General features: G+C 55.6%; 2 protein-coding genes across 17 annotated transcripts in view; one reads left to right on the top strand and one right to left on the bottom strand.

Annotated features, from left to right (window-relative positions):
* Positions 1-5,313: 5,313 nt before the first annotated feature.
* PLEKHG6 (pleckstrin homology and RhoGEF domain containing G6) lies at positions 5,314-22,769 on the top strand. 10 transcript variants are annotated; one of them, XM_055280979.2, is made up of 16 exons: positions 5,314-5,479; positions 6,788-6,993; positions 8,303-8,414; positions 9,637-9,801; positions 10,182-10,277; positions 10,500-10,550; positions 10,885-11,034; positions 11,936-12,046; positions 12,180-12,329; positions 12,488-12,625; positions 12,928-13,047; positions 13,372-13,504; positions 13,620-13,735; positions 20,716-20,861; positions 21,514-22,206; positions 22,397-22,769. In XM_055280979.2, exons 2-16 carry the CDS (start codon positions 6,878-6,880, stop codon positions 22,404-22,406), a joined length of 2,307 nt encoding a protein of 768 aa, XP_055136954.2. In that variant the 5' UTR covers positions 5,314-5,479; positions 6,788-6,877; the 3' UTR covers positions 22,407-22,769. The 10 variants fall into 10 exon arrangements, with proteins under 10 accessions (XP_055136954.2, XP_055136953.2, XP_055136951.2 ...); XM_055280978.2 differs by having other exon boundaries at positions 8,259-8,414; positions 10,185-10,277; XM_055280976.2 differs by having other exon boundaries at positions 8,259-8,414.
* Positions 22,770-23,036: 267 nt separating this feature from the next.
* TNFRSF1A (TNF receptor superfamily member 1A) overlaps positions 23,037-25,022 on the bottom strand; it is a 50,735-nt gene continuing 48,749 nt past the window's right edge. For all 7 annotated transcript variants that reach the window (XM_055280969.2, XM_055280968.2, XM_055280970.2 and 4 more), the window contains 4 exons: positions 24,882-24,995; positions 24,551-24,579; positions 24,031-24,319; positions 23,037-23,871 (listed from right to left, as the gene is read on the bottom strand). In XM_055280969.2, coding sequence (XP_055136944.2) covers positions 23,561-23,871; positions 24,031-24,319; positions 24,551-24,579; positions 24,882-24,995 — 743 coding nt within the window. In that variant the 3' untranslated portion in view covers positions 23,037-23,560. The remainder of the gene's footprint in view (positions 23,872-24,030; positions 24,320-24,550; positions 24,580-24,881; positions 24,996-25,022) is intronic.

Below are 25,022 nucleotides of genomic sequence, written 5' to 3'. Positions count from 1 at the left end.
GCGACTGTAGTTCCAGCTACTTGGGAGGCTGAGGCAGGAGAATCGCTTGAACCCGGGAGGCAGAGGTTGCAGTGAGCCAAGATTGCGCCACCACTGCACTCCAGCCTGGCGACAGAGCAAGACTCCATCTCAAAACAAACAAACAAAAAAAAGAAAAAGAAAAAAGATTCCACAGCTCTTGGTCCAGCCCCCTTTCCTCCTTCTCTACCCAGCCGACTACTACTCATCCCTCAAGTCCCAGCACAAAGCTTGCCTCCTCGGCCGGGCGCGGTGGCTCACGCCTGTAATCCCAGCACTTTGGGAGGCTGAGGCGGGCGGATCACGAGGTCAGGAGATCGAGACGGTCCTGGCTAACACGGTGAAACCCCGTCTCTACTAAAAATACAAAAAATTAGCCGGGCATGGTTGCAGGCGCCTGTAGTCCCAGCTACTCGGGAGGCTGAGGCAGGAGAATGGCCTGAACCCGGGAAGTGGAGCTTGCAGTGAGCCGAGATCGCACCACTGCACTGCAGCCTGGGCGACAGAGCGAGACTCCATCTCAAAAAAAAAAAACAAAAGCTTGCCTCCTCTAGAAGCCATCACTAGCTCCCCTATGTAGTAACTGGTCCTTCCAAAGTGTTCCTGCAGCTCCCAGTTTATCCCTTCTATGTCTAACTTCCATATCAATATTCTATTCACCCAATCTGCTCATTCAATGTTCTGTTCGCTACAGGGCATGCTGGCATGTGCCTGTAGTCCCAGCTACTCGGGAGGCTGAGGTGGGAGGATCGCTGGAGCCTCGGAGGTCTAGGCTGCAGAGAGCTGTGATGGCGCTACTGCACTCCAGTCTGGGTGACAGAGCGAGACCCTGTCTCAAAAAAAGAAAAAAAATTCCACAGCCTCTCTGGGGCCGCATGTCAAAAGGGTGCCTCAGAGCACAGACCTGGACATCCAGACATCTGACTGGAAGGTATGCCACCACAAATCCCAAGAAGGTAGATCCACCCGATTGTCTTCTAGTCACTTTTGCCATCAGCTTCCAACACAGGCAAAGGCCTTACATTCTCAGTGTCCCAGTCTTGGCTCAGTGCAAGACAAGTGACTGATAAACCTCACGCTAAGGCAGAAAGAGCCCTCTTTCCCCTGAGGCAGACATTGCTAAGCTACCTTAGCATTCTTTCTGCTGAGCCAGCTGCAGAATCCTTCTGAAGTTAATGTTCTAGGAAACCACCACCTATCGGAATTGGCCTGCAATTCAGGATCTGAGAGAATCTGGAATTTAAAAAAAAGAAAAAAAGAATTGGCCTGCGAGGTAAACTTACATGGTATGTTTGTCCTAATGGGGAGGAACATAAAAGATGTGCATAAAAGATGTGCTGATTGCTACAGCAATCAATCATGAATGCCAAACTGAAATTATGGAAGAATTCCAGGTATCTAAAAAGCAAATGTGGTTCCTTTGGGTAGGGATAGAACAGTACAGGCCAGTCTATCTGCAAGTCATTCTGTCTGGGTCTTCTAGCAAGTCAAACCAGTTCATTTCCCAAACACCATGCCAGTCTTGTGTTAGGCTGGTCTCTGCCCTCAGGCATAGGTGGCATATGCTAATATCAACAGTAGTAGGCAGAACAAGAGTAGTGCCTTTTAAAGAAACATAGCGGTCAAGGCAGTTGCAAGCAGGGAGGAAAGTGATCAGCCTGGCTGTGGGATTATTAGGAAAGGCTTCGTGAAGGAGGCAGTCCTAGGAAAGACCTCGAAGGAGGTAAGTGGAATCAGAGGACAAGGCACCCAACTGAGGGGAACAGCCTGAGCAAAGGCATGGAGTCAGGAAAGTCGAGGCGGCCCCAGTGAATGGGGACACATGTAGGGATTGAGTAGGGAAGTATAACTGAGGTCAAATTGTGGAGGTCCTGGAAGGCCAAAAAGAAAGTTCGTCCTCCTAAGCCACCACCCAGAGATCCTCAGCTCGGAAACTGGGATATTCCCAGGGAGCCAGCAGGGTAGACCCTCAGGAGGCCTTTAGGGAAGTCTGCCCTTCCCTAAAAGTTCCTTTTTAAACATGCTCTTCCCCTCCTCCAGAAATGCCCTTTCCTCCTTCTCAGCCCAGCTGACTGCTACTCATCCTTCGAGTCCCAGCGCAGAGCTCGCTTCCTCTAGAAGCCATCCCTGGCTCCCCTATGTAGTAACCGGCCGCTCCAAAGTGTTCCCACAGCTCCTGACTTAATCGTTTCTATATTCTTTTCTATATTCCTACTGTCTTGCACATTGCCAGTAAATGTGGAAGGAAGGGAGAAGGGGAGGAAAGAAGAAACAGGAAGCACCAGTTCTGGCCTGAGGCACCAGAGGCTGTGCCCTGTGGCCTGGCCTCCTGGTATTCATCTGCCTCACATGACCTGGCGCCTTCTAGCTTGAACCCTCAGTTTCTGCCTCGCTCTGGGCAGGGAGGACACAGCTCCCATTAGCTGCCTCCTGTTGCTAGTGCCTGCCAGCCCCTCATTAGCCCAGATGGTCCCCACTTCTGCCCTGAGAGATGTGGGCTCAGCAGAGGTCGAGGCACAAATGAGTTTCCCTGACCTTCCTGCCTGGTGAGCCCCTTATGCCAACCCCAGGCAGTTATCCTCAGGCTGCTATTGGACAGAAGCATTTGATCCTCAGAGCTCTGACCGTGGACACACACTTTACCATCAGTTATGGGGTCCATCCGGGGGCCTAATGAGGAGCATCTTACCTGGGAGAAAGTGAGGGCTATGACTCAAGCTAGACATGTGAGGAAAGGCTAGGATAACCAGGAATAAAGAGAAGTATCCAGATGGCATACTCTAATCCAAGGACTAGGTGGCCCCTAGCCTCACTTGGCAGAGGCCAAGCTTCCAGCCTCCCAGTTCTTTAGATTTCATTCAGCTCCCTGAGAATGCTCCCCTCATCCTGCCGTAGGAGTGTGCCCTCCACAGCACAGAGGAATCATGGAAGTGGAGACTGTGAGAGTGACAGAAGAGAAGAAACAGAACATGGAGGCCTGCCTCCCAGGCCACACACCCGTGCCCGGCCACACCTCTGGCTTCTAGACTCCAGCTTTCCCTGGGAACCTCTCCTCCCAGGGAGGCTGAAGACAGGCCCTGGGGCAGTGGTGGGTGGAAAGTGGACCTCAGCGCTTAGAGGGAAGTGAAAGGGTAAACCACCCCGCCACCCACCACCACCTTCCACTGGGCCAGTCTAGCCAGCTTACCCCAGAGCACTGTAAGCCCAGGCTTGTCTTTGATGCTCTCTCAATTTCTTCTTTCCTCTTATTCCTCCTTCCCACTCCTTCTGGGAGACACTGGAAGGAGAAGCTAGGGGCCATTGGCACCAGCTGTCTCTGGGGTGTCATTTAATACTGTCCATAATCACCACCTCCTTTCCTGGCTTATTAACTCTTGCCCTCACGGCTACTCTTGTCATCCCTGGACGTCTCTCTATCTGTCTAGCTCTCACCACACACACACAAACACACACACACAGTGAATGGGAAGAGGGAAGGGCTAGGAACTAGGCAAACTCTGGCTTCCTGCCACTGCAGTTCCTTTCCCACCTGACTTCACCCCTGAAAACTGGTCCCACCACCAGCTGGGAGGCAGGAGCAGGAGACAAGCTGGTTCAAGGAGCTGGAGGAACAGAGGACACTTCTGAACCAGCAGAGCAATCACACAACAGCGAGCTCAGAGAAAGAGAATCCCAGAGGGCAGATTTGAGGGTGGACACGGGGAATACAAAATTCAAAACCATCCAAAGATATAGATTCCTCCTCCAAACGAAATAGAGTCACCAGAGTCCGAGTGAGGACTAGAACACTCTGATCATGTATGCGTTTCATACCCTAGATGGGAAAGGGGAATAGAGGCCTTTCCCCTGGCAACTCAAGGAGATTCTGCTTCTGAAAGTGTTTCCTGAACTTCAGGATGCTCTGAAGAAGTAAGGAGCCGTATCAATCACTGTTGAGTTCATTGGCAGGAAATAGACCACAGGCAGGGTGAGGGGCTGGGAGCCTCAGACTTGCCACCTGCCCACTACAGGGTCTTGGGTTTCATGGTTGTAAGATTATAATGACCACACATCCACAGGACACTTCTATCTCAGATATCCAGTGCTTCTGTCAGACGAGGTGCCATGATTTGGAGAAGTGAAAAGGTAGGGAAACTGAAGCAGGAGGATCGCTTGAACCCAGGAGTTGGAGACCATCCTGGGCCACACAGCAAGATATTGTCTCTATTTTCTTTTTAAAAAATAAATTTTAAAAATAAAAAATAAATAAAATAAAGTATGGTTCTTTCATGCCATGCCCAGCACATGTCAGTCCTTCCACAGCATCTTTTTTTTTTTTTTTGAGATGGAGTTTCACTCTGTTGCCCAGGCTGGAGTGCAGTGGTGCTGTCTTGGCTCACTGCAACCTCCACCTCCCAGGTTCAAGCGATTCTCCCGCCTCAGCCTCCCAAGTAGCTGGGACTACAGGCTCCCGTCACCACGCCCAGCTAATTTTTGTATTTTTAGTAGAGTCGGAGTTTCATCATATTGGCCAGGCTGGTCTCGAACTCCTGATCTTGTGATCCACCCGCCTCGGCCCCCCAAGGGGTTGGGATTACAGGCGTAAGCCACCGCGCCTGGCCCCACAGCATCTATTTTAGCAGCCACTGCAAGGGCTGGGTGACCCTGGTGTAGCTGGGAGTGGGCTTATTTGCAGGTGAAGTGGGAGGGTGCCCCCACCTGAGTCTTAGGTCATAGGAGAAGTGCGGGTCAGGCCTCAGCTGGACACCAGGCCCTATCCCTGGAGCAAAGACAAAGTCCAGGACAGCCTTCCACTATCACCTTCCACCAGGCAGGCCAGCCGACCCTCTGAGAGATAAGGCTCACACTTTGGACTCCACAGCAGCGATGGGGCCCCCTGCCCCTCCAGCTGGCAGGCGGGCTCCCTGCCTGCTTAGGGGTCTAGGCCGAGGCAGGGGGAGGACGGGAGAGCCGGCCACTCGCCGCGACCAGCAGGAGAGAGGGGTGCCTGCCACACGTCTTCACCCTCGCCGCCTCCCCCGGCTGCGCCCCGCCCCGCACTCAGCCCTCATTACTGCAGCGCCTCGCGGGGGTCTGACCTGGAGGGGAGGGCGCGCGGTCCCAGCCCTCCCGCTCGGCCGGCGGTTGTTAAGTTCAGGTGCGACCGAAAAGGGGAAAGGAGGGCACCGCCACGTGAGCTGTCCTCGCCGGGGGAGGCGGTGGCTGCGTCAGGGCGCGGGCTGCTCGGTCCCCAGGGCCCCGCCCCTCTGCCCGGAGCAGTGCGGGAGGTAGGGAGGGGCCAGCCCGGTCCCCGCCCTCCGCGCCCGGCCCCGCGCTGCCCGGCTCCGGCGGGCCGCTCCATCCCAGTCCCAGGCTGGGCATCGGGGCTGGCTGTCATCGCCGGGGAGCCGACGGCAACGGGGACCCCGCGGGCGGGGAGGGCGGCGCAGGGCAGCGGGCGCGGTGACACCTGTGGGCACAGGTGAGCGGCGGGAGGGCTACGCGGCCCGGGGGCGGGGCGGCTGGGACCCGGGGCCTCGAAGCCGGGGCGAAGGGGAAGGAAGGCCTGGCCTCCCGAAGGCGGGAGGAGGGGAGCCGGGGGCTGGGCTGAGAAAGGACCCTGGGTAGGGAGCAGTGCGAGGGAGACAGCGCCCGCAGAGGGACGACTATTGGGAGGCGGCAGGAGGGACAGTGAACGTTTCCTCCTCTGCTCCTAAATCGGAGGAAGGTGAGGGAGGGCTGAGGCAGGACCTCAGGCCCACCTGGTCGGGGCACAAACACCTGCGCAGCCTTCTTGAGCCCACCGCCCCTCAGGAGGCCTCTCCTCTTCCAGGCCCTGCCTACTCGAGGGCGGGCCCTCCCTCCAGGTTTAGGGGGGAGATGGAGCCCCACGCCTGGCTCCCAGCTCCATGGTGGTATTCCCAGAGTCTGGGGAGGACCAAATATATAGCCCGAAACTGGAGAAACTCGTCTTCTATTTGGCTGGTCTCTAAGGCCAGTGGCCGGACAGCTGGCCCCACTCACCTCCCTGTCTGTGGCCAGGAGGGTTCAGGTAGGAGACGGGCAAGCTTTTCAGTAAAGGCCAGACAGTAAATATTAGACTTTGCAGCCTACACGTTCTGTCCCAACTAGCAAGAAAGCAGTCACAGGTTATTAGGAGACCAGCAGAGGAGGATGGATTCCAACAAAACTGTGTTTATGGACACTGAATTTGAATATCATATAATATTTACTTGTCCCAAAATATTCGTGGGTTTTTTGCAGGGGGGCAGCAGTCGTTTCAACTACATAAATGTGTAAAGGCTTACAGGCTGTACAAAAACTGGTGGCAGACTGGGCTGTCTCCAACCACCCCCACTCCCAGCCCACCCCACCCACCATGGCCTCCCTCCAGCTTTTTCCCAGGCTTTATACGGGGAAGGGGATGGGGTTATATCTAGGTTCAAGGAGAACCCTCCCACCTGGGTGTATCCGGAAAGCCCGAGACCTGTCTGTGACCCTTGTTCCCATTTGAGACCAGTGCAGGAGCTTGTACCCCAAATATGCACACATGTGAGAGAGGAGGTACATCTCCAAGGGGCTTCCTACCCAGTATGTACCTGGACCTACCCTACTCCCACCAAGTCATAGATGAGGCAGCCATGTTCCCCTCAACAAGTGACCAAGCCCTTGGCCCTCTCCTCCCCCACTATACCCTCCCGCCCAGGCCCCCCACCAGCCTTGGTCTCCTGCCTCATGCCGTTCACTGATTGGGGGTGGCCCTTCCATTCCTCTCTTTTCTCTCTTGCAGCCTTAGGGGACCTCTTTCTCCTGGACGTTGAAGATATGGCCCTTTGGAGGTGACCCAGGAGAGAAGGGATGAAGGCCTTTGGTCCTCCACATGAGGGCCCCCTCCAAGGACTCGTGGCTTCCCGCATTGAGACTTATGGGGGCCGGCATCGAGCCTCTGCTCAGAGCACTGCTGGCAGTCTCTATCCCCGAGGACACCCTGTGCTGGTGAGTCCAGGCTGTGCCCCAAAAGTGACCTGGTGGGGCAGGAGGGAGGACACCTAGGCTGTGGAGTCTCTGTCCCCTTACAGGTTCAGAGGTTGAGCTATTCCTGCCCCTTACCCTACTCTTCTTTCCTGGGTTGCGGGAAAGAGGAGGGCAGTGACAGGGCCAGGCTCCAGGGACGTCACACCCCAGTCCCAGACAGCTGGGCAGCAGAGGCAGAGCCAGGAGAGGCCAGGCCCTCAGAGGAGTGCTGTTAGACAGGTCTCAGACAAAGAGCTGCGGGTAAGGTCATCAAACCCCAGAGCTGGCGCCTCCCAGGCTCCCTCCTCTGCTTGGCAGGAGTTTGAGGGCTTCCTGAGATCTGCCTCTCCCTGAGTCAGGATGAAGATGAGTGAAGGTTCAGGGTGTCCCTCTCCTCCAGTGGCGGGTAGGGACAGGAGGGTGCCTGCTTTGGCTCCACCCCTGGCTCCACCTGCCCGGCCCTCCTCCAACCCTGACCAAGGAGAGGGGTGTGGAAGCCAGGTCTGTCCCTCAGCCTGCAGGTTTCCCCTCCACCTTGAGGACAGTTCTGCTTGTGGCTGGGACATCCCCTGCCTCACTGCACGAGAATTTCGCCCTTGGAGATGGGACTTTCCTAGGCTGTGGGTGAGAAGGGAGACTAGGAAGTACGTGGGGTAATTCAGGCCATAGGCAAATGAAGGAATGTGACCAGGCCTGCCCTGGGAGGAGCCGTGTGGCTGTGGCCTCAGCCTTTCACACAGAAGGGCAGCCACTCCCAGCTAGATGGGATGCAGGCTGCACGCCCCTGGGGAAGAGGCAGCACATGTGAGTGCCCTCGTCCCCGTGTGTGAGGGAGGCTGGTCATAGACAAGGAGAGTTACGAGAGACCAGAATGCCGTGTGCACCACGCCTTGTCCACGCACCCCCGGTGGTATGGAGAGCAGGAGGCAGTGGGGGCACACACACCAGAGCCCAGGCATGTGCGTGCCTGTGCACCTGCTCGGCAGGAGGCCCCACTTCTTCCCCAGGCCCACTCAGGAAGCCAGGCTGTCATGCCTCTGCCCACTCAGCTTAGCCTTGCTGGCAGGGGCCGCTGTGACTCAGGGCAGGAGCAGCCCACACCAAACTGGTTTGTGGGGACAAGTGAGCCAGCCTGACTTACCAGGGTGGGGGAACAACATTTAGAGCCAAGCCTGCCCCCCTACTACCTCTCTGGGATTTCTGGGGAAACGGAGGCACCCCCAGAACTTCCCCTGCTCCTCTCCCAGGATCCCAGTCGCCGACGCCTCCAGCAGTATGTCCCCTTTGCCAGGGGTTCTGGCCAGGCCCGAGGCCTGTCACCCATGAGACTGCGAGATCCAGAGCCCGAGAAGAGGCACGGGGGCCATGTGGGGGCTGGCCTGCTTCACTCCCCCAAACTCAAGGTAAGGGGGTCCCTCTCCTCCCATCCCCACGCATACAGCCCCAGTTGTGATGGCTCCACAGATGACCAGCAAGCCCCGGGGGCTGAGAACACAGGTCCGGGAGGCTGCTGCCTGCCAGTCAGACATGGCTCTGCCTAGGACCTCTCAGGGATATATCTCTCCTTGGTCCATGCATGGCAACCAGGGACTTTGACTTGAGACCCTTTGATTAAATGTGGATAAACGATTGATATTGAGCTTTCAGTCTTTGCAAATTACCAAGTCAAATTACCAAGTTGCTGAGAGTCAGGTGTCCTCCCTCTATCCTCAGTGCCACATCATCCTTCACCGCCGCTGTGAGCCTCACCTCTCCTCCTGAGCCACATCCGGATGGAGTGAGTGAGGGTCAGGACTGTCTATTGCTCACATTCTTGGTACCAAAGAAACCTGTAAAATGGGCCGGGCGCGGTGGCTCATGCCTGTAATCCCAGCACTTTGGGAGGCCAAGACGGGCGGATCACCTGAGGTCAGGAGTTCGAGACCAGCCTGGCCAACATGGTGAAACCCCGTCTCTGCTAAAAATGCAAAAAAAATTAGCTGGGTGTCATGGTGGGCACCTGTAATCCCAGCTACTAAGGAGGCCGAGGCAGAAGAATCGCTTGAACCTGGGAGGTGGAGGTTGCAGTGAGCCGAGATTGCACCACTGTACTCCAGCCTGGGCGACAAGAGCAAAACTCTTTCTCAAAAGAAAAAAAAAAAAAAAAGAAACCTGTAAAATGTAAGCCATGCTGCTTCATAAAAAATGCCATTTTATAGGCAAATGTCAAAGTGGTGCCTGAGACCACTGGTTCTCTAAGTCTTGTTCTGATTCACTTGAAGTTCCCTCTGAAGTGTCTGTTTCTGTCCCTCCCCTACCTCATTCTGATTCAGGAGACCCATGGAAGGCCTCTTTCCTGTCAGGGAGCCTAGATCAGACCCCTCTCCAGGGACCTTTCTGTAGACCAGGGTGCCTCTTCACCCACATTCCAGCAATGCCTTTTTCCCTGGAATTCCAGCTGGGGCCGACCCCTGTCCTCTAGGCCTCCATGTCCCCACTCATACTCAGTGCTGCTTGCCATCTCCCATTCCAGACACACACACACGTACACACTTAAACACACATGCACACACACAGCCCTCCCGGGGCCCTGTGGCTGGGTGCCAAGGATGTGGCCAGAGCTGATGCCCTTCTTGGCTCCCCCAGGAAGTCGCCAAGGCCCATGAGCTGGAGGTGAGGCTGCACACTTTCAGCATGTTTGGGATGCCCCGGCTGCCCCCTGAGGACCGGCGGCACTGGGAGATAGGAGAGGGTGGCGACAGCGGCCTGACCATCGAGAAGTCCTGGAGGGAGCTGGTGCCTGGGCACAAGGTGAGCCTGAAACTCACAAGGTGAGTCCGTCCCCGGGGCGTGAATGCACAACAGATTCTGCTCTAGAGGAGGGAAAGGCCTTGGGAAGTGGAGTCATGTGGAGAAAACATCTGGAAACGCGTTGATCTGGGTTCAGATCCCAGCTCTGCCACTTACTAGTGAGACCTTGGTCAAGACAGTACAGTTCTCTGGGCCTCAGTTGCCACATATGTAAAGTGGGGATAATACCACCTACACATCGGAGCACTGGTTTGAGGATTAAAAGGTCATGGTCATGTACGAAGTGCCTAGAACCTATGAAGTGGAGCCAGTAGCACTTGACAGCTGGTACTTGCCATTCTAATTATTCCCCAACTGAACCAGCATTCTCCCCACCCCAGGAGATGAGCCGGGAGCTCTGCCACCAACAGGAGGCCCTGTGGGAGCTCCTGGCCACCGAGCTGACCTACGTGAGAAAGCTCAAGACCATGACTGACGTGAGCCTCCCTCAGCCCCGGCCCCGGCCCCGGCCCCGCCTTCCCTGCATGAGCCCCCATCCTCCCAGACTGGAAGGCAGGTCACTGGGGGAGGGAGGGGCAGGATTTCAGGCCCGTCTGGGATCCAGGGAGATAGGTCAGCAGTACTGAAGTTGGTGGGGGGTGGGAGGTGACACTGAAGGGCTATGCTGGGTCCTGAGACCCTCGTTTCCCTCCCTGCAGCTGCTAGCCGCCGGCCTGCTGAACCTGCAGCGAGTGGGACTGCTGATGGAAGTGAGTGGGTGCTCAGGAGGGGACCCTGGCACAGCCCGACCTCTGAGCCTGCGGATGAGGGTGGGCCCTCCAGCCATCCGTGTCTGAATTCCCACTGCCCCGTTTTTTGGGACGCCTTGCCCTCCCTACTTCCCTGTTACTGGGGACTCCAAGCAGGCCACAGGCCCCCCATTTCCCAGACTGGCATCCTTGAGATCTTCCAGGTCCAGTGCCCGGTTCATCCCTCTTCACCCCCGCCCCTGCTGTCCAAGCTTAAGGTCCTCACTTTTCCTCGGCCAGTGCCACCCCGGTGACCTTCCAAAGGCATGCTGCTCAGTTCTGCTCCCTCCTCCAGGTGTCAGCTGAGACCCTGTTTGGAAATGTCCCCAGCCTGATTCGAACCCACCGGAGCTTTTGGGAGGAGGTGCTGGGGCCCACCCTGGAGGAGACTCGGGCCTCGGGCCAGCCCCTGGACCCCGTTGGTCTGCAAAGTGGCTTCCTGATGGTGAGGCCTGTGAAGGGCTGTGTCTGGATGGGGCAGGACTGGGAGCCCTCAGGGGTCCTGTGTGTAGGGCATGCCCACAGTATGCAAGTCTCTGTGATTTTAGGGGCCTCAGGACACAGCCCCTACCCCTAATATCACCTCACCTCCTCCCTTCATGCCACAAGTCTGACCTCTGTGCCACAGGCTCCTTGTTCTTCTGGAGGCCCTTATGAAATGAAAATGCAGCTGTCTCAGGGAAGGGTCACACCTTGGCTCCCATCAACTACAAAAGCTGGGTGCAGCAAATGGGTCCTAAGTGAAGGGACCCTTAAGAGGACCTGGGTGGGTGTAAAAGGCCACAGGAGGCACCCGGGGCATGGTGAAGAGTGACAAGAGAAAACAAGAGGGCCTAGGGTCTGACTTTCTTCTACAATGTTACCTAGCCAGGAAAATGTGGGCCCTGCAGGAAAAAGTTGCAGTGGGGTAGAGAGGTAGGCATACTGCTCCTGGGAGCCTTAGGTACCCCCTCCATAGGAGCATGGCTTCTGAGCAAACTCTTAGGTCACCACCCCACCCCCAGGGTGAAATGGGATCTGCGATGTCCTGACAACGGTCCAGCTGAATTATTGATGGTGGGAGAGTAAGTCCAGAGCAGCAGGCCCCAGTAGCACTGTGGATGGAGGGAGCTCAGAGAGCTCTAGGTCAGTGCTGGGACTGACTCAGGCTCCTTCCTGGAATCCAGAGAGAGGGGCCTAGCCTCAAGAGCATTCCTGGGAGGATCCTGGGATGGAGGGACTGTCAGGAGCTGGGCTAAGGGCCTCTGTGAGGCTCTCTTCACCTGCTCCTGGGTCCTGCAGCCAGAGCCTGTATTCATGGCCTTCTCCCCGTGCCTGATCCCCACCTCCCGTATCTGTCTCTCCAGTTTGGCCAGCGGTTCCACCCCTATGTCCAGTACTGCCTCCGAGTGAAGCAGACCATGGCTTACGCCCGAGAGCAGCAAGAAACTAACCCTCTCTTCCATGCCTTCGTGCAGGTGGGAGAAGGGGTGCTGGGGGGGGGGACGGGTGCATCTTAGCCGGCCGGTCTCCAGCTGAGCCTGAGGCTGAGTTCACCACTAGGCAGGGCGGGAGGGAGCAAACCCTGAGCCCCACCCACCTTCCCTGCAGTGGTGTGAGAAGCACAAGCGCTCTGGGAGGCAGACGCTCTGTGACTTGCTCATCAAGCCCCACCAGCGCATCACCAAGTACCCACTGCTGCTCCATGCTGTGCTCAAGAGGAGCCCCGAGGCACGAGCCCAAGAGGCCCTGAATGCCATGGTAGGTGCCCCAGTGGGGCCAGGACTCTGGTGAATCGGGGACTGGGAGGGGGGTCTCTTTCTTAGTGTGTCTGTGACAGTGTGGCACTGTGCTGTGGCTGGCATTGGTTGGGAGGGGTACTGAGCCGTCCCTCCTCCCACATCCCCAACCTCACCTAGATCGAAGCCGTGGAGTCATTCCTGCGACACATCAATGGGCAGGTCCGCCAGGGCGAAGAGCAAGAGAGCTTGGTGGCTGCAGCACAACGCATCGGGCCCTACGAGGTGCTGGAGCCACCCAGTGATGAAGTGGAGAAGGTGAGAGGGCAGAGGGAAGGGACCCAGGAGAAGCAAGGTCCCAGGGATACTGATGAAGGGGAGGGCTGGAGAGGCCAGAACATCCCGTGCTACAAGGGTGTCCAGCATTCCTACCCGGTGCTGGCAGTCCAAGGGGTAGAGGTCAGAAGAGTAAAAAGGAGGCCCTGGGAGGCTTGCTCTAGCCCATGGGGGAAGGAAGGATACAAACAGAAAGGTGTTGGTGGCAGAACAGGAGCCGCCCTTGACCAGGAAGTCCAGGCAGACTACCGAGCGCCCTCACCCCTCCCCTCTGTGTCCCTCAGAACCTGCGTCCGTTCTCCACCCTGGACCTGACGTCCCCCATGCTGGGGGTTGCGTCTGAGCACACCAGACAGCTGCTGCTGGAGGGACCCGTGCGAGTGAAGGAGGGGCGAGAAGGGAAGGTGAGGGTGCTGCGGACAGAGTGGAGGGGACGGGGCATGATGGGAGAAGGTAAGAGGCAGAAACGCCGGAAGTGGGAGAAGAGGGGTTTTGGGAAGAGGATGTAGTTCTGGCCAAGCCCCAGTCATTTGTGTGACCCTGAGCCAGCCACTTTCCCTGCCTGTAAAGCGAGAGATGGGACCAAAGCGACGCCCCTGGCCACTCCCGCATTTGGGCTCTGCATGTGTCCCTGTGTGCCTGAGCATCATGCCTCAGCCTCCTCCCGGACCAGCCCTGCCCCTGGCTCCAGCTGACCCTGTCTCTTTCCCCTACGCCCCCACCCCCAGCTGGACGTGTACCTGTTCCTCTTCTCTGATGTGCTCCTCGTGACCAAGCCCCAGCGCAAGGCGGACAAAGCTAAGGTCATCCGCCCCCCTCTCATGCTGGAGAAGCTCGTGTGCCAACCCCTGCGAGACCCTAGTACGTCCTTCCTTCAGGGAGTCTTTTCTTCTCGCTCTTCTCAGCGAGGGGAAGGAGGAGCTGGGATGGAGATCAAATAAAGGCTGGCCTCTTGAAGGTTGTCTCCTCCATCCAGACAGCTTCCTGCTGATCCACCTCACTGAATTCCAGTGCGTCTCCAGCGCCCTCCTTGTGCACTGTCCCAGTCCTACAGACCGTGCCCGGTGGCTGGAGAAGACCCAGCAGGCCCAGGTATGGGAAAGCCAGCAATGGGGAGGCATGGGCAGGGGTCCCTGGAGCTCAGAAATGGGAGCACAGTGGTGGCTCACACCTGTAATCTCAGCACTTTGGGAGGCCGAGGCAGGTGGATCACCTGAGGTCAGGAGTTTGAGACCAGCCTGGCCAACATGGTGAAACCCTGTCTCTTCTAAAAATACAAAAAGTAGCCGGGCATGGTGATGTGTGCCTGCAGTCCCAATTACTTGGGAGGCTGAGGCAGGAGAATCACTTGAGCCCGGGAAGTGGAGGTTGCAGTGACCTGAGATCGTGCCACTGCACTCTAGCCTGGGTGACAGAGTGAGACCCCGAAGAAGAAGAAGAAAAAAAAAAGAACGAAGGAAGGAAGGAAGGAACGAACGAACATGGGAGCACAGAGGGGAGGAGGAGAGAGAGGCTGGGGTGGATTCAGGTTCAGACTGGACAATCTCATGTGCCCCAAAGAGGGAGGCAGAGCCTCCACCATCCATCAGAAGACAGAAAAAGCCTTTGGCCAGCTACTGTGCCAGCCACTGGGAAAGCCCAAGATACCGCATCCCCTGAAGGTTTGTACAGCCTGAAATGATTAACTTCTAGAAGTCATCCTCCATTCGCAGACATTTACAGGGCACTTGCTGAGTACAGACACTAGGGCTAGGTGCTAGGGAATCAGAAAATAAACCACCATTCCTGCCCTCAAGGCATAGGTGCTGCAGCCTAGTTGAGTAATTAGTATACAAATAATAGAAAGAAGTTATGTAGAATGAAGCTGGGACAGAGAAGGGAGCGAGGCATTGTCTGCTGGGTCTGTTTGGAAGGGACACAGAGGAGCTGATGTCTGAGCACCATTTGGGAGGATGCCTGGGAGTACGTCAGGGAGTCAAGGGCTGAAGGGAAGGGCATTCCACATGCAGGAGCAGAAAGTGCAAAGGCCAGAATTGTGAAACAGTTGTGTGTGTTGAGAGAACTGCCTGCATTGGTGTTGCTACAGTATAAAGTACAAGAGTAGACGCAGCAGGGAGAGGCTGGGGGGTAGGTACCACCAGGTCATGCCCATCTCTGCATGTCATGATAAGGCATCCTATAGATGAGCTTTGTCCTTTGGATGAGAGAGGGCCAGTGAAGAAGTCGGGCAGGGGAGTGATGTGAGCAGATAAAAAAGCAGGAGGAGTTCAAAGAAGAGAGATGCAAATGGAGCTGTATTAGGTCCCACAAACTGGGTGGCCTAAAATGCATCGGGAGCTCACTCTCTCACAGTTCCGGAGGCCAGAAGTTTCGAATCAAGGTGTTGGCGGAGCTGAGTTTCCTCTGGGGGAGAATCCATCCTTGCCTCTTCCAGCTCCTGGTTGCCCCAAGTGTTCCGTGGCTTGTGGCAACAAAACTCCAAACTCTTTCTCTGTCTTCCCATGGCCTTCCTCTCTGTATGTCTCTGTGTCCAACTTTCCCCCTCCTTTCTCTTACAAAGACATGAGTATTAGATTTCGAGCCCACCCTAAATCCAGGGAGAGCTCACCTTGAGCTCTTAGGATCTCTGCAAATCTGCAAAGACTCTTTTTTGAAATCAGGTCACATTCACAGGTTCCAGAGGGTAGGACTTAGATATATCTATCTTTTGGGGGGGCCACTATTCAACCCACCACAGGAACGGAGTGGCCAAAGAGAGGTGAAGATTTGAGTTGGACTTTTAAGGATGGGAAGACCATGAGCAGAAGAATCAGAGGACCAATTGGGCTGGATATATTTCTGGAATAACGGCCATATCTGCCTAAGTCTGGAGCACAGGGTTTGTGTGAGTGCATGGTAAGAGGCCAGATTCTACAGAATCTCAGAGCTGCAGAACCCTGTGGCCTGGATGGGCTTGAGTTGAATAGGGTCAACAAGAAACAGCCACTGTGAATTCTTTTTTTTTTTTTTTTTGAGACAGAGTCTTACTCCATCACCCAGGCTAGAGTGCAGTGGCATGATCACAGCTCACTGCCACCTCAACTTCCTGGGCTCAGGTGAGTCTCCCACCTTAGCCCCCCAAGTAGCTGGGACTGCAGGTGTGTACCACCACACCTGGCTAATTTTTTGCATTTTTTTTAGAGACAGGGTCTTTCCATGTTGCCCAGGCTGGTCTTGAACTCCTGAGCTTAAGCAATCTGCATATCTCGGCCTCCCAAAATGCTGAGATTACAGGCGTGAGCCACCGTGCATGGCCGTGCCATGAATTCTTGAGCAAGGGTGAAATCAGCGTGTTTCCTCTTGAATTAGGTTTTCAGGAAATCAGGTAGCAGTGTGCTAGGTGGGCTGGAGGAGGGAGAAATTGGTGACAGGAGGTTTATTGTACTAGTTTGGGTGTGAAACATGGAAGGTTTAGTGCCACAGCCTTAGGGAGACATTGCAAAAAGGGACAAAAAACAAAAGAAGAAAGGAGCTAAAGAAGAGGGAAGAGACAGGGGAGCCTTAGGGATACTGTGGTTAAAGTCTATACTGAATTCAGAAAAATCCAGGTTCAGACACCGGTCCTATCAGGTCCTAGCCATGTGACCTTGGGTAAGTTATATGACCTCCCTCAACTTCAATTTCTTCAACTGCAAAACAGATATACACAATGACAGTACCTGCTTCCTAGGGAGATTCAAAGCTGTCATTCTGCTTAGGCACACAGTCTGGTGCCAGCACTGGGCACAGGCTCAGGAACTCCAGATACCCAGTGGCAAACAGCACAATTGGCCTCCCGAAGCTTCAGTTTGGAAGACTGCATTGGCAATGGGACCCCAGACAGAAATGCAGTCATTAGAAAGGGAAAGGGAAAGGTGTTTGTTTAGTTATTGCTTCCTCGGTGAGGTGGCTTTAGGGTAGCAATATTTAAACAGCAGCGCTTTGAAATTGAGGCAGCCAAGATATACCCTAGTGGAGATATCTTAGGGGCTTTGGGAAATACAGAAACAAAGACCTGGAATTCAGGTGAAAAAGAAGGACAAAAGACACACCCCAAGGGGAGGCATGTGGGTTTTGTGATGAGCATGGTCTCCCATCTGCCCTGCCCCCTGCTTCCGGCTCAGTTCACAGTCCCCTCTGCATGGCAGGGACTTCTCTCCACCACTTCCACCTAAGCCTAAACACACTTTCCACTAGGCTGGACTGACTGGCAAGTGACATCATTCTGGTGGTTAATCAAATTTTCTTGGCCAGGCATAGTGGCTCACCTCTTCTAATCCCAGCCCTTTGAGAGGCTGAGGCAGGCAGATGGCTTGAGCCCAAAAGTTCAAGACCCAGCCTGGCCAACATGGCAAAACCCCATCTTTACAAAAAATACAAAAATTAGCTGGGCCTGGTGGTGTGCGCCTGTAGTCTCAGCTACTCAGGAGGCTGGGGCGGGAGGATCGCTTGAACCTGGGAGGTAGAGCCTGTGGTGAGCTATGTTCCCACCGCTGCACTACAACCTAGACAACGGGGTGAGTACCTTGTCTAAAAAAAAAAAAAAAAAAGTTAAATAAAAAATTTACCTGAAGGCTAGAGGCTCACTGGGAGCCCAGGGACAAAAGCGGAAGCTAGTGGCATCAGTGTTCCTAGAGCCCCAACTCCCCAGGATAGCCAGTGGGGCTGGCAGTGAATGCCAGCCTGCCTTTCTTCCTTCAGAACTGCCACCTCTACCTTCAGAATTTTCTCCTGTTTTTTGGTTTTTAGTCACAGAACATAGCCAGACCCTCACCTTCTCCCTTTAGAACCCCCAGGGCTACTAAAAATTACGGGTATTTTACTATACGAAACAACTCAGCCCCCTGGTAGTCTCACTCCAGGCTAACAGGAAAGATCTGTCAGGATCTATAACCAAGATACACACCAAGGCTCGCTGGCCTTCCTTAGCAAAACAAAGAAAACTGAAACTTTGAAATTACTTTTCCTGCTATTGTCTCACACCAAATTCTTAGGGAATCCTCTCTAGAGCCATCAGTCTTTATCAACTGAAGAGGGCAGTAGAAGCTCTGTTGGTCCCTTTCATAGAGCAATCCCCAGGGGGGCAGACTATTGTTTTCTCACCCTGGCAGAAATGTTGACTTGCAGATTTATTCCTAGCGGGTCTAGCTGTGATGACTCACACTTTCAGAGAAAGTAAGCTTCTCCAGGGAGAAGAGACTGAATCTTGGGGAATGCCCACGGACTGAGAAGAGGAAAAGGAACAGGGACAGGAACAGAAAGAGCTGTCAGAGATGGCGACCAAGAAATTAAAGCAGGGAGACTGAAGGAGGCAGCCGAGGCTAAGAGCCAGGGTCTGAAGGAGAGGCCCTGGCAGCTGTCAGGGAGTCACTTCACCTCTTGGGGAGTTGCAGTGCACGCAGGACAGATAGTCCGCAAGTGGCCAGGCACGAGTCCCAGCACTGTGTAGGCACTCCATCAATGTTTGCCATTGTCATCATTAGAAGAAATGGGTGGTCTTTGGGGCCTGGGTAGGGCCTGCTGCTGACTGGGGAAATGCATCCGCATCTGTCGCTCAGAAGTCAGTGGGCACCTTTCAGGGTTTGGTTTTAGTCTGGCACTGGGGAGTTCTGGGAGGAGAGTGGGTGAATCTAGGAGCCATCCCAGAGACAGCAGGGAAAGGGGGCATTTCCTCTCCACAGGGACAAAGGAAGAAGAATCCTTCTGGGGGCCCTCCCTTCCTCTTCTCAGTTTTGTAGGGGCGTCACATTCTGGCTTAAGCACCAATCTCCTTTTCCTTTCCCATCCTCTCCTCTGCCCCCTGTGTGTCTCTCCTCTTATCCAAGCCAAGAAAATCCTCCCAGGGTTGCTGGAGAGGCTTTGGGCTCACCGGGAAGCACCTCCAAGAGCCTCATCCCACCCATTCCCCCGACGCCCCGCCCCCTGCTCAGGGCTGCCCCCACCTCCAGCCTCTTCCTGGGGTCGGGCAAGGGGCAAGTTTAGCGGAGATGCTGGCATTGAACGTCGCTTACAGAAACCCTGCTTCCTTCCAGTTCTTTCCTTTCACATAACATCCCTCCCCTGGCACCCCAAACACAAACCTGAATTTGGGTCCTGTGGGGCAAAAGGGCACCCCAGCAGGACAAGCAGATCGGCTCAGCGCCTCCACCCTCTCTTCTCTCACTTCTTCCCTCAATTCACATGGAGTTGGGAGATGAGGCCTGGGAAAGAGGGAGTCTGCCCCAGGTCCTGGCCCTGGCAGGTTTCCTGCCCCCAGGCACCCTCCCCTGCTCCGGCCAACAGACCACATCTTGAGAATGCTGTCACTCTTGGGAATAAGTGACTGGAGAGCCAGAAAAAGTGACTGGAGAGCCAATTCCAGAATTGGAAATATAAGCCTGATGTCATTTTCCTATCCCTGTTCATCCATTTCGTCTCTTGTCCTGACCCGGCTGCCCCCAGGGTTTCTTGAGAGGCTTTGGGAAAGTCCAGGTGCCCAGGAGTTGCTGGCTCATATACTTCAAGCTGGGGAGATATTGGAAATATTTAACAATTAGTATAGCATGGGCATCAACCAATCAGAAGGGAGCGTTGCACTAGAGGTCCTCTGCTGTGCCAGATGTTATCCCCCTAGTTGCTAGATCATGGGGATGGGGGAAGTGGATGAGGCCCAGGCAGCAGCCATTCCCTTACCAGCATGGAAGACTTCAATATTTTAACAAGGATATGGCCATACCAGCAAGTGCTGACATCAGTGCTACCCACAGCAGCCACCGGTACCTCCCTTTTGCCAAGGCTTGCCTCCGCCTCCAACCTCAGCTCTGCCACCTTCTCTTCCCTCTCCCTCCCCCTCCTCCTCCCCAAGCCAACTCTTTACCCTTCAAGGCTGTCCTTGAAAGTGCTGCGGTGACTGAACTAGGACTCAAAGAGCAAGGCCCTGTCCCAGCTCTGCTTCTCCATACCTGTGGTACCTTGGGCAAGTCACTTCACCTCTCTAGGTCTAGATTTCTTATCTGTAAAATGGGTGAACATTCATGTTCTCCACACCACAGGGCAATGGTGTGTATCAAATGACCACATGTGCAAAAGTGCTTTGAAAATTTTTTCTCAGATGGCGCTGTTTCATTCTGATGGTACCTGTATGAAATCGCTGAGGGAGGGAGAAGACAGGCAATATAATGCGTCCTTTCCTCAGCCTTCTAGGAACTTTCCTCCCTCTGAAGGACAGCAGAGTCCTCAGCCCGGTACAAAGCCCACCTCTGCCCATGTTCTGTCCACCTGCTCCTCCCAGCTTCAGGGCAGAGGCCCAGGTGGTAGGAGAGGGATGCTCTTGAAGGAGCAACCAGTACCAATTCAGAACACTTATTCTACCATCACCACCAACCAGGGAGGGCTTCCTGAAGGAGGGGGCAGACCTGATAACAGGTCTGCCAATGGGACATGAGAAGCAGGAAGACCTGTACAGGTAGGAAAAGGGCCATTCTGTTCACCCCACTCACTCCCACCACTAGCTCCAGAGTTTGTGTCACCAAATCCCGGCACCACCCCACTTTCTTACTGTAAGAAGTACCCCCTCGGGCAGTTACTTAACCTTAGCGTCTCCATGTCTCAGTAGTAAGGTAGGGGTAAAAATATCTGATTCATGGGGGTTTTGTAAAGATTAAATAAGGTAATGTAGGCCAGGCACGGTGGCTCATGCCTGTAATCCCAGCACTTTGGGAGGCCAAGGGGGGTGGATCACAAGGTCAGGAGTTTGAGACCAGCCTGGCCAAGATGGTGAAACCCGTCTCTACTAAAAACACAAAAATTAGCCGGGCACGATGGCGGGCGCCTGTAATCCCAGCTACTCAGGAGGCTGAGGCAGGAGAATCGCTTGAACCCAGGAGGTGGAGGTTGCAATGAGCCAAGATTGCGCCACTGCACTCTAGTCTGGGTGACAGAGCAAGACTCCGTCTCAAAAAATAATACTAATAAAATAAAATAAGATAATATATGTAATGCACTTAGCAGGGTGCCTGGCAAACAGCAAGTGCTCAATAAACGAGAGCTCTTAATAATGAAAGTGTCTGTCCCAGGCCACTCTACAGAAGCTGAAGGCAGAGGAGTATGTTCAACAGAAGAGGGAGCTCCTGGCCCTCTATCGGGACCAGGACAGGGAGTCCCCCAGCACCAGGCCCTCCACGCCTTCCCTGGAGGGCTCTCAGAGCAGCGCAGAGGGGAGGTAAGGCGCACACGGACTACAGGGTCTCCCCAAGTAGGAGGAGGGAGCCATAAGGCTGAGAAATGGCATTACTGCACTCTTTTGGTGGAATTGGGAATAGACAGAGGAATGCAGGCTGTAGGGCAGGGCAGGGAAGGTTGGTACCAGCCGTGTTGGGTCGGAGGTGGGGGATAGGGCACTGACAGCCTACAGAGTTAGCCCGCCTAGAGTCACACAGGAGCACCTGAGCGGAGCAGGCTCGAGAGTGAAGGTAGGTGTGGATCTGCAGAATGGCAGAGCTGCCAAATCCCTGGGGAGTGTGAGGTTCATCTAGGATAGCACCACTGCTTGGCAGCAGCTTAAGGAGAAAAGAAGAATCGATCATTGAGGATAATATCAGGTAAGTTCAGGAACCACTCAGCAAAAACCTGACTCCCCACTTGATACAAGATCCTGGACCAGATGCTATGGATAAAACAGTGTAGAGGCAGCCCGTACTCTCTTACGAGCTTAAAATCTAGCCAGCCAGATGAGAAAAACAATCACAGTGCGATGGAAAGACGATACCAAAATAAGTTTGGAGGAGGGGCCATTTCTGGATGTAGTGATCAAGGGAAACTCCCTGGACTTGAACTTGACCCCTATGCATCTGACTCTTCGCCATTAATTGTAGGACTCCTGAGTTCTCGGCCGTTATCCCCCACCTGGTGGTGACAGAAGACACAGATGAAGATGCTCCCTTTGTGCCAGATGATACCTCAGACTCTGGCTACGGCACTTTGATCCCAGGCACCCCCACAAGCTCCCGCTCCCCGCTGAGCCGTCTACGCCAAAGAGCCCTTCGGCGGGACCCTCGCCTCACCTTCTCCACCCTGGACCTCCGGGACGTCCCTCTGCGTCCCCACCCTCCCAACCCCCAAGCTCCTCAACGCCGAAGTGCCCCCGAACTGCCAGAAGGAATCCTAAAAGGAGGCGGTCTTCCCCGGGGAGACCCACCAACCTGGTCTGAGGAAGAAGATGGCGCCTCCGAGCGAGGGAATGTGGTGGTGGAAACACTGCACAGGGCCCGGCTTCGGGGCCAGCTTCCCTCCTCCCCAGCCCATGCTGACTCGGCCGGGGAAAGCCCCTGGGAGTCCTCGGGGGAGGAGGAAGACGAGGGGCCTGTGTTCCTGAAAGCTGGCCACACATCACTGCGCCCAATGCGGGCTGAGGACATGCTCAGAGAGATCCGGGAGGAGCTGGCCAGCCAAAGGATCGAGGGGGCCGAGGAGCCCCGGGACAGCAGGCCACGGAAGCTGACTCGGGCCCAGCTACAGAGGATGCGGGGGCCCCACATCATTCAGCTGGACACCCCTCTGTCCACATCGTAAGTGCTGAGGGAAGCTGGCCTGGGAGGGGGCGGACGGGGATGTCTGTATGTTGGTGGGGGGGTGCGGTATAGAAGAGGGCAGTGCAGGAGCAGGGGCTGAGGCAGGAAGGGCTCTCTGCCTCACTCTTCACCCGACCCTCACCCATTGTCACTGACTGTCGCCTAACACCCCCTCCTGTCTTTTCAGAGAGGTGTGAGGAATGCAGAGGACCTTTGGCATGCATCCCTTCCAGAGGAGATCTCTCCCCAGTAGTGCTGGTCACCCTCCGGCATCCGTGACTCTACCTCAAGGACCACATTTCCCAAAGGAAGCCTGGCCCAGGCACCCTGCCTCCTTCTCTGAGGACTTTGGGGATCAAGAACTGTAAATTTATGTATCATAGGTGCACCTGAGCCCCACAGAAAGTTGTGCATAAAAATGATTGCCCTGGCTGCGCATGCCTGCCTGTAATCCCAGCACTTCGGGAGGCTGAGGTGGGAGGATCCCTTGAGCCCAGGAGTTCCAGACCAGCCTGGACAATATAGGGAAACCCTGTCTTTACAAAACAATTTTTTAAAAATTACCCAGGTGTGGTGGTGTGCCTGTGTCTGGAGGCTGAGGTGGGAGGACCCCATGAGCCCAAGGGTCGGAGGCTGCAGTGAGCGCACTCCAGCTTGGGCAACAGATGAGGGTGGTCAGAACAAGAACCTGCTACTCCTCTGTCAGCTGGCGTGAGGGTGGTGGGCTACCTGGCCCTAGTGCAGGCCTTTTCCCATCTCACCCCTCAGGATCTGGGCCTCTGCCCCCACCTCCCATCCCGACAGACCACTGTCTCCAAGAGCAGAGCTTTAACTTCAGAGTTTTAGTGTATTTACAAAAGTCCACAGCTCCAGCTGAAGGCCCCATTGTTCCGTGCTCGCCCCTGCCTTGGGACAGTTCAGCTTGCTCTGTGCTTGTCCAGGCAGAGGGCACAGGAGTGCCAAGTTTCTATTAGTGTAACATGATTGATTTCAAAACAAAAACAAAAAAACTGCTTATGTACTGTGAAAAAGGCTCAGGGACGAACCAGGGGCCCCTGAGCAGCCTTGCTGGTGAGGACACCCAAAACGGGCATGAGGCATAGCGTCCCTCATCCTCGCAACCGCCCACTCAGGCTCTTGAGCCCACGGCGCACCTGTCACCGCGCGCGCAGCGCTGACTGTCGGCGGCGCGCAGGCAGCTGAGAAAAGCTATGTACATCGAGGGGTTAGCACCAAGGAGGCGGCTGCTAGCCCCTGCTTGCCCCTCCAGGACCCCTCCTCTCCAGAAAAAAGTGGGGTTGGAAGGGGATCTCGCAGGGCGGTCCTTAGAGCTGCCCGCAGGGGCGCAGCCTCATCTGAGAAGACCGGGCTCGGGCGGGAGGGCGGCGGGGCCGCAAAGCGCCTCCTCGATGTCCTCCAGGCAGCCCAGCAGGTCCATGTCGCGGAGCACGCGTCCCAGCAGCTCCAGCGTGGCCTCGCGCCGTGGTGTGCGCCGCCTCCAGGCCGCCAGCATGCTGTATTGCGCCTCGCGCAGGCAGCGCCCGTTCTGCAGCTCCAGCCGATCGATCTCGTGGTCGCTCAGCCCTAGGCGCCGCACGAATTCCTTCCAGCGCAACGGGGGCACGTTCTCCACCACGGCGTACAGCGTCGCGGGGTCATCAGCTGCGGGGACGGACGAGGGCCGGTGAGCCTCGGGCGGCAACCCCAGGACCCGCCCCGCATCCTGCGCCCTCCGCCTCTCCTGGTCCCCTCTGGGGGCGCCTCCCACGCTCCCCCGGCCCTCCCCCAGCCTCCTCGTCTCCAGCCGCAGGAGAAACTCACTGTCTAGGCTCTGTGGCTTGTGGGCGCTGTCCTCCCACTTCTGAAGGGGGGTGGGGATGGGGTCGGAGGCGAGGGCTGTCGCAAGGATGGGGTCAGCCCCCTGGTAGGGTGGTGCCACCTCTCTGCCGGGAGCCGTGAAGTTGGGACAGTCACCGGGGGTATAGGTGAAGCTGGAGGTGAAGGTGGAACTGAGCATGGGACTGAAGCCTAGGGTGGGGGTGAAGCCTGGAGTGGGACTGAAGCTTGGGGTTGGGGCCAGGGGCTTAGTAGTAGTTCCTTCAAGCTCCCCCTGAAAGAGAGAAGGTGGCGCTGCATTAGTGCGTGAGCGAAAACCAGCCCCGGCCCTCTTTATTCTGGATGGGGGTTGGGACTTAGAGAGAATGAGGCGAGCCCCCGGGGAAGTGAAGGATGATTCCTTCCTTCACTTCACTCTCAGATGACTCAGAAGGGGATCTGAGTATTAGGCAATTATAAGGAATGGTCAGGGACATTCGGGAGTAACTCTCTGATTTCGTCTCACCTCTTTTTCAGGTGTCGATTTCCCACAAACTGAGGACAAAGAAAGAAAGCATCATAAATTTCACTTCCTCTCTCAGCCCTGGCACCCTGGACTCAGCTGGCAGCGGGGACTTGTGGTGACATGCCTCAGGGCCTATGTGGCCCCAGGGACTAGAGAGCTACTGATGCAGCTCGACCTCTCCCCAGCCATCCAGGGCCACCTTCTGCCCAGAGTCCCCAGCGGTATGAACTGAGGGGACACTCCTCACCTCCCTCCACACATGTCCATCGCACCCACCCACATCCTCCCTCACCCCCACCAGCTCCCTCTCCCTCCCAAAGGCCCCACTCACCAATGGAGTAGAGCTTGGACTTCCACCGCTGGTAGCGATACATTAAACCAATGAAGAGGAGGGATAAAAGGCAAAGACCAAAGAAGATGACCAGGGGCAACAGCACTGTGGTGCCTGCAGGCAAAGCAGGTGTTGGTCAGA

This window comes from Symphalangus syndactylus, chromosome 5 (genome assembly GCF_028878055.3).
Source record: "Symphalangus syndactylus isolate Jambi chromosome 5, NHGRI_mSymSyn1-v2.1_pri, whole genome shotgun sequence".
Classification (NCBI taxonomy): Eukaryota; Metazoa; Chordata; class Mammalia; order Primates; family Hylobatidae; genus Symphalangus; species Symphalangus syndactylus.
Note: the sequence above shows the minus strand (reverse complement) of the source record. Positions and strands in the feature narration are given on the sequence as shown.